The sequence below is a fragment of the Phragmites australis genome, chromosome 22, assembly GCF_958298935.1.
Source record: "Phragmites australis chromosome 22, lpPhrAust1.1, whole genome shotgun sequence".
In the NCBI taxonomy this organism is placed as follows: Eukaryota; Viridiplantae; Streptophyta; class Magnoliopsida; order Poales; family Poaceae; genus Phragmites; species Phragmites australis.
The window spans coordinates 23,826,812-23,835,554 of NC_084942.1; the positions used below are offsets into that span (position 1 = coordinate 23,826,812).

Below are 8,743 nucleotides of genomic sequence, written 5' to 3' on the forward strand. Positions count from 1 at the left end.
TATCAGGACCATTCGTTTACGATGAGATTCATGTTAGAAAAGTGTGTGAAAAAAACATGAGGTAGGTAAGAAGAATCAAGAAATGAATGAGTATCTTGTGAGAGGAATCGATGATTGAGATAAGCCATGTATGCACAAACCTATCTCTCTGTAAGGGAAGTTTTCACATCATACACACACATTCATTTCTATAACAGTAGTGTAAAGAGAAGTAGAAACCTCATACTAATATAGTGGTAGTATAATATTGTGAGGGTTAGACCACACTACAACAACATACAGAATACTAATAATCTTTTATTGTATAAGGAGAGAGAAAGAGAGTGAGAGAGGAGGAAATTATAGAGTGGAGGAGAGAGATTGACACCGACAAGGGAGGGCATATATGTCTGCAAGCAATACACAAGTATCCATCTACCAAACGGCAGAGCTACAAGACCATCCGGGGAGCTCACTCTGCTGTCTGGATGCTGCAATAGCTGCAGAGAGTGCTGGCATCAGATTTGAGGAAGCTTTTCTCTCTGATCTGCAGGTATTTTCTGTCTGGCAAGCACACATCACATCCATCTCTCTTCTTCTTTCTTCTTTCTTCTTTCTTTGAGGAACTAGCTTTTCTTGGCTGGCCACTTTGTTTTCGATCGATGATCTTATTTGCTTTTGATTAATCGGTTGGCTTTGTTCCCTTCTTCGGAGTTAATCTGTGCACTCTCTCAGATCAGCTTGTGCTTCATCTGGTTTTCGCTGCTGGCCTGTTGCATTGTTGCATGCCGATCTGACGGCCTGACGTTTAATTGATTGCTTAGCTTGTGTTCAGCTTGAGCTTTACCTGCTGGGGCTGGCTAGCTTGGAGCCACCCACTTGCACACTTGCCGTTGCAACTTCATCTTCATGATTCTTGCCTTCTAATCATTTCACATCGCCTTGATTCTTCTCTCCCAACTTCAGATTCGCTTGCCTTGCTATCATGATCTTGTACTATAAACTATAAAGAACGAGGGAACAAATAAATTCCAATCTGTCAATCACAATCCCAATATCTTGGCGCTAGCATACGTAGCATTCCTTGATTTATTGCAGGTTAATTACACATGCTTGATTTCTTGATGATTTCTCTTTGCTGATTCGTTCACGCAGTAGGAGAAAGAAGGATTAATCGATTGACATGGATGATTCAAGCATGTTCCTCCAGTGGGCAATGAACCAGCTGCACCAGCACCCCTCTTCCGCCGACGCCGATGCAGCTTCTGCGTACCCGGATACTGTTGGCGGTGGCAGCGGCGGCGGCGCCGGAGATGGGGAAGCTGCCTTCCCGTCGCTCCAAGCACTCCGCAACTCCTCCCAGCCGCCCCAGACCGCCACGGCCGCCGGCGTCCGAGTCCGGGACCTGACGGTGCAGGTGGACCACCGGACCAACAGCTGGAGCTCCGGCGACAGCCCCGGCGCTGGCGCCTCCATGGACCACGACGCGGCCGCCGGGTGGTCCCCTCACACCGCCCGCGCCAGGGCCACTGGCCTTGGCAGCGGCAGCAACAGCAGTCCGATGAGCTGGAACTTCAGCGCCGCGTCGGCGCAGCCAACAGACGAGAGCGGCATCGGCGTCGATGTCGCGCTGCCGCACGCGTCCGCGGCGAGGAGAGTGGGCAGCGCGGGACCTGCTGCGGCGGCGGCGGCATCGTCGCCGGGGCCTGTGCAGGACCACATCATGGCGGAGCGGCGGCGGAGGGAGAAGATCAACCAGAGGTTCATCGAGCTCTCCACCGTCATCCCCGGGCTCAAGAAGGTTAGTGCACCATTTCTTTCTTCTGATGAGTCGATCAGCAATCCGCCATGATAGCTCCTCTCAATCTGTTCTTCTTCGTCGTGTTCTCCTCATCCTCTTCCTCCTTTAATTTCATGCTTGATTTTAACCTTCTCTCATTAAGGAGTTCTTAATTTTGTTATGACTCTTAGAATATTTACCAAGATTGCATGTGTCATATCAACACACTGTTGAGCAATCACTTAATTAGTACAGCTAGCTAGCAAATTAGCTAGCTTGGTAGCAACAAAAGTGCAGGCATATATATAGAATATATTCTTGGTTAACCTCTTAATCAGATATATTAATTTTTAGATCAAAATTAGAAAGTTAAATTACCACTGAAAAATCGAGCTGCAGAAACAATCTACAGTGCTCAAAAGGTGTATCTATATCAAATAAGCAGCAGTACAAAATATCGTTAATATCAACGCGCCTCCTATTCTTCAGGCGCCAAAAAAAGGCGATCGTGTGAAATAGGTGTTAACACATTCTCAATAGGATTTTTCCATCTCTAGGCTTAGAGGGAGGTCGCAAAACGGTAGGCCAGGCCAACGATGGTGGCAGACGTAGGGGTGAGGTGGTGAGACGGGGGGTGCTGTTGGCCGTGGGCTGTAGAGGACGACCGGATAGGTGGTGCCAGGACGGGGGTGAGCGAAGACAACCTAACAAAGCTAGGTAGCACGGCGGTAGCGCCGGAGACAAGTACAAGAGGGCGGGCTAGGGGAGCGTATCATATTGGCGCGTTGGAGAAGAAGAATAGTGGGGTAGGGAGGGGGCAATTATGAAGAAAGAAGAAATATAGGCAACCATTGGATAAAGATCGTACGACTCATATTCAGAAGATAAAATCAGATATCTCGATTATAGCAACACCCTAATATCAATTGCACCTCATAAAAATGTAATTAGCACCAAGCATGCATGCACAGTAACATAAGATTCTTCTTTTTTAACCGAAAACTTTAATATTGAGTTGCATATACCAACCGGTTCAACTAAAATTAAGATTAAGCTGACGAGAACCTGTGTGTAACATATGCACTTCAATAATTACAGCATGAGCTTGCTTGCAGATGGACAAGGCTACCATTCTTGGGGACGCGGTGAAGTACGTGAGGGAGCTGCAGGAGAAGGTCAAGACCCTCGAGGAGGAGAGGCACCACGACGGCAGCAGCATGCAGTCCGCGGTGCTCGTCAAGAAGCCGTGCCGCCTGCCTGACGACGAGGGGACGGCGAGCGGCAGCAACGGCGGCCTGCAGCCACTGCCGGAGATCGAGGCGCGCCTGTGGGATAAGAGCGTGCTTCTGCGGATCCACTGTGACAACGCGAGGGGGCTGCTGGTGAACGTGTTGTCGGAGGTTGAGAAGATGAGCCTCGCCATCACCCACACCAATGTCATGCCCTTCCCCGCCTCCACCGCCATCATCACCATCACAGCAAAGGCGAGTCATCACTCATGACGCATGCACGATCTCCATTATTATATATATAGCATATTTCACCATGCACGAACAATTTCTTTACGACTAAGATTACTCGTGGATAAATTAATTCTACCCTGTTGAGAGCTACACCACCACAATTTGGATTTTCCTTGAAATGACTCAGAAGTCTTGCTCGTGATCATGGTCACCACCAGAGGGTTATCGAGAAACTGTTCTTGATGGGCACTAGTTAGGTTTCCCACATATAACACTACCAAGGTCTGTGCATCCCATGATGCAGCAGAGATCGGAACATTTTACAATTATCTAAAACTATAACACTAACCAAAGCAATCGCTATTGCCTGATGTTAGCCTGTCATTGATTGGTATCCTTCAAGGTTTCATATCATCCCTGATGCATTATGGATCATGGTTCCTTATACAGGACTGACACAAATTATACCTTCTCCTAAATCAGCCCCTGGTTCCTCACAAAGATGCATGTTACTCCACTGCTCAGATCACACTTGTATGTAGTATGTACTACATGCATGTGTGCATGACATTCACCAAGAGCTAGCTAGCAAATGCTAATATCTATCAATTATTTTGTGTAGATTATTTCGGCATTAATAATTTATGGAGAATTTTCAATATATGTTTGTATGGGTAAGTGTTGTGTCTCAGGGTACTCCATGCATGGAAATTCTATACATAAATCTTGAGGGATTGATGGATAAACGTATACATGAGTAAAACCCCAGATCAGACATGCAAAAAAGAATTTATATTAGATACATATAAATATGGAGCGAAACTTTGTGGTTTCCATGTTCTATGATTTAGGATAAAAAATTTAGATGTGTTAAAAAGACAATTGCGCGCACCAGCACGGATTAAGGGTACGTACCATGTCGTTAGTTCAAGTGTTAGACTCATTGACAGAAGATCAGATAAGATCAGCTGGCAGATGGAATTTTCATCTATTAAAAAGTCCATGGAATTTTGACTCTGCGTGCATGTGCTTTAGTTGTTCAACAGTCGATCAAAATACGAAGTTGCCAAAGGGGTGGGGGTGCAAGAGAACAATTTCAATAAAAACTATCTCATAGATTATAAATAATTCGTTGTTTCCAAACATATATATTGCAAAAAAAAAGGGAAAATACGATGAGACATCAACCAATGTAATATAACATTAATTTTCCTGAGAGGTATTCATTGATTTGTAAACATTAAACATACCTTCCTATATAGCATATTTCTCAAAAAATATTATTTTTTCATGTATAATTCATGTATACACTTAATCAGCGCAAGGCATATGCAAAAATACCTTAATTATTTTTTTAGATACTGCTATATATGAACCTGGGTTTTTTAAAAACTATATATGGACTTAATAAATTAGCACGTAATTTTGATTGGTAGTTTTGTGCAAATTTTCAGGTGGAGGAGGGGTTCAATGCCACAGTGGACGAGATAGTAAGGAGGATTAACTCCGTGCTGCACCAGCACTACAGCAGCAGTACTACTGAACCGAAGAAACTAGAAGATAAGAAGTAACTTTGAAACCTTATTTATTTGCTGAAAAACCTAGACGAAGCTTGAAGAAATAACTCTTGCTGATGCATGCATGCATGTCCCCATCCAAGTGAATTGAAGGCCATCTGAGCAATGCAACCCCCATCATTTGATGACTTAAAAAAGGCTGCTGATCGATGATCAAAGAGTAACGTAAAGGTGAGGAATTTCTCGTACGCGCCAAGCTTAGAATCACATTCGTGCATGCCCCCATGCAAGCAGTACTGTGATCAGGTGAATGATGATGCATGAAGACCCATGATCGAGCATGTTGGTGACGAGAATATCTCAACCACAAGTTGCAAGTTCTGCTTAGAGTTGTGTTGCTCAATCCAAATCATTGATGAGAGAACCCAAATGACCTTTTGCTTCATGTCATTATTTTCTTTTCTAAAAAATGAGCCTATTGTTAATTGTTGCTTATGCAACTTGCAATGTCTGCATCAAATTGAAACCTTTCAGGATATTTCTGAATAAGTTTTATGATTAGATAAGACTATAAGCACTAAATAAAGGTGATTGCTGATATATATGATCTCAACCTCTCATCAAATAATTGGTCATTTCATATAAAAAACCCATGAAACTTTTTTAAAATACAATATAGCCACATAATATCCCGGCATGTATATCTCTCCGTACTACTACAGAAACATCTATCCGTGACCCTCTATCACGGTCAATTCCTTAAAAACCAAAAATGATAACATATCATTGTTAGTTTATTTTAAAAACCGATAATGATGGTTTATAAAAAACCGACAGTGAATAACCATTATCACTATTGATTCATGTCAGAGAACCAACACTAATACTATCACTACCAGTTCATGTCACGGAGTCATGATTCTTATTATATATATCTTCATTAATTGAATAAAGGGGTATGAGACTCGCAACATTTTTTTTGAAGGATTTGGTAGGGTGTTAGTTAGACGATCTGCGTATCTTACCATATATTGTCATCTTTATTTAAGAGAGATATCACGTGATCTTCGCAGCACTAAAGATATCGAAGCTCTCCTCTGCCTGAAAAATTAAAGATCTCCAGCTTTTTTATATATGGGATATAGAGAAAGCTGTTGAAGATATGCTGTGTAAAGTTTGCACATTGCTGGTTGCATTCCATTATCTAAAAAAAATTGCTGGTTGCATACAATGCAACATGTCTTTGGTTGGTGTGGCAAGCCAAGATCGAAGATATGATCACATTATGATTAGGGTATCACAACTATATATATTATATTCTGCATGCAATAGTTGCATACCAGTACCATATGTATATACATTAAAATACACACAGAGAGACGATCATTCGTGTAGATTCATTCATTAATACACGGGGCTGGCCCTTGTTCTCCATCACAAGGAATACAGCATGGTTTATCAACGTTAACGATGATCTCGAGGGATTCGCTAATGAGTGTTTGATTGCAGTTCTATAGGAATTGTCTAATGGGAAAGCATGGATGCATTGTGGTGACGAACACTATCTTCTGGGGACCCGTCTGGAAGGACAAGTAATATAGTACTCTAATTTCTTATAGGTATAGTATACAGTACCAAACTAAAAGGACATGTCCCTAGTCAAAAAGAAGAAAAAAGAAAAAATAAACTAGGAAGGCATGGACATGCATGATCAACTAAAATAATTTGGTTTGAGATCAGTTGGCAGCTCACCAAATCTTGGGGAACTTTAGTCTAGTTGTAGGCAACTGGACGCATGATGAATGGCTGAAAGGCTTCAATAATTGGTCGACTAGCCATGCTGCCCCTGGTATATTTTGTTGCCAAATGTTACTTTTGAGGGTTGCAATAATGCAAGTGGAAGCAACTTTTAGTGTTCCATTATTCCTGCGTGTTTAGTTCGATCTGAATGGTTGCATGCATTGCTGACTGTAAAAGGCAGCACCTGCTCGTTTCTTGCTCCATCGTCGATCGATCTAATCTGTGTCACAACTCACAACAAACCAACACGTCGTTAATTTCCGAACGCTTTCTGCTGACAAGGATGGAGACAAACAATTGATGGCATTATATAACACATGGCTTAGTCTTCCATGCATGATTAAATCTCATCAATTGATGGATGCCATTTTGTATATATCCTTATGCGGCCGAGACTCTCGCAGTACTAACGGGCATGAGTATGGTCTCATTGAGTCGACCCAAGTTCGAGACGTGGCATATTTTTAATGAAATCGTAGGAGACGTCCTCCCTTCAGTACTCATTTGTATATATAATCCAGGCTTCAGTCTTCAGTGTTAACCGTGGCGCGAGTAGGTAAAATTAGAAAGAAAAACAGCTGTGTAAAAACTTAAAAATCTCTTCAAAGTTCGAAGCTATTAGTTTTAAGTGGCCTACAAGCTGTGAATTCTAACAGATACATACGCCTTAGGAGCACTCAAGATGCTTAACCCTAGATTTATAGTATATAAAAGGAGCACTCACGGATGTGTGTGAATATGTTATACGTGTGTAATGGTGTGCGGGCGACACCTTGTAATCGGAAAGAAGAACATGAACGCAGAGAAAAAGTAGCAGTTAACTGCAGTTGCCTCTTGCCCATACCAGTGAGGCGAATCTCATATCATCTCCTGATTAATAAATATGTTTCCAGTTTTACGCTGCCATCTGCAGTTGCATGCACAAATCCCGTGATGGGTTTGATGTGACTAATTAACGCAGTGACACTCCCGGTCGCAGCCATTTATCCTACATAAATCTGAGCCAAGCTTTTCTCTGACTGAACAAAACTGAACAGATCCACTTGCACACTCATGTTGTTCCCAATGGCGATGCGATGCCATCCTCTCAGATTTGTTTATTGCAGCAGTCGCCATTAAAGGTTTCTGCAGAGTTTGGTTTCTCAGCTGCAGGTGCAAACTGTGGATAATATTGTCCTCCAGCCCCAAAGGAGTAGTAGCAACCTTTGCCTGCCCAGGATAATATTGTTTTCATTCCCAGGATCATGAAAGCCACAGCACTGCCAAAAACACATACGTATATATATATATATTCTACGTTTAGTTACTATAGTCACCTTCGTACCATCTCATCTCAGTTACAACTTAAAAAATTAATTAGTTACGACGGTATATATAGATAAGTTACGATCACATGATAAAAAGTGTAAACTTACGAGAAGCATTGTAGTTTACTGTTGCGTCACTCCTGGTACGACTAAAAAAATAGTCAGTTATAACTGAGTTACGATTATATGACAAAAAAGCCAGTTACGACATCAACTATACTGATTTTTAGATCGTAACTAGGGTGTGCGCATAGGTGACCTAGTTATGATCATAATTACGACTAAAAAAACAGTAAGTTACGATAGCACAGATAGTTGAATTACAACCACATGATAAAAAAGTTAGTTACTATAGCAACTATACTGTTTTTTGAATCGTAACTGAGAATGTGCGCAGAGGTGATCTAGTTACGATCACATGAGAAAAAATTGTATAATTACAACTAGATAAGATACTCAATTACGACCATATATGTTTGTAGTTTTATTACTAAACTATCTTGTGAGTCGCAACTATACTATATTTTAGATCGTACCTGCAAAGTGATATAATAGTGAACTACAGTACGCCTATATGTATGTATGTGATTAACCTTTTTCAATGTGCAGGATAATCAACCATCTCCCGTCACACCGATCTTGTACTCACCATCATTAACAATCTGCAGATCCAAACTGTGCAATGCATGCTGTCGATTTAACCTTTTTCAAAATTTCTCCAAACCTGACACTGATAGAGTATGTAATTCCTCTAGGTTTTTATTTTCTTTCTCTAATGTCAGTAGAAATTTAATCACAACATCAGATCATACAACTGATCAGTACCTGATGCGGTGTAACTGATATATATGATGCAGAGCACAAGGCAAAACAAGACATGCAGAAATAAGAGCCCCG

General features: G+C 41.7%; 1 protein-coding gene across 1 annotated transcript; it reads left to right on the top strand.

Annotated features, from left to right (window-relative positions):
• Nucleotides 1-399: 399 nt before the first annotated feature.
• On the top strand, nucleotides 400-5,059 carry LOC133905152 (transcription factor bHLH18-like). The gene is made up of 4 exons (XM_062346876.1): nucleotides 400-532; nucleotides 1,135-1,780; nucleotides 2,875-3,243; nucleotides 4,677-5,059. The coding sequence occupies exons 2-4, from the start codon at nucleotides 1,163-1,165 to the stop codon at nucleotides 4,791-4,793; spliced, it is 1,104 nt and encodes a 367-aa protein (XP_062202860.1). The 5' UTR covers nucleotides 400-532; nucleotides 1,135-1,162; the 3' UTR covers nucleotides 4,794-5,059.
• Nucleotides 5,060-8,743: the final 3,684 nt, after the last annotated feature.

Coding starts and splice junctions, on each gene's coding strand:
- LOC133905152 (XM_062346876.1), top strand. CDS start 1,163: ATGGATGATTCAAGCATGTTCCTCCAGTGGGCAATGAACCAGCTGCAC. Junction 1,781..2,874: donor TCATCCCCGGGCTCAAGAAG/GTTAGTGCACCA, acceptor GCTTGCTTGCAG/ATGGACAAGGCTACCATTCT. Junction 3,244..4,676: donor TCATCACCATCACAGCAAAG/GCGAGTCATCAC, acceptor GCAAATTTTCAG/GTGGAGGAGGGGTTCAATGC.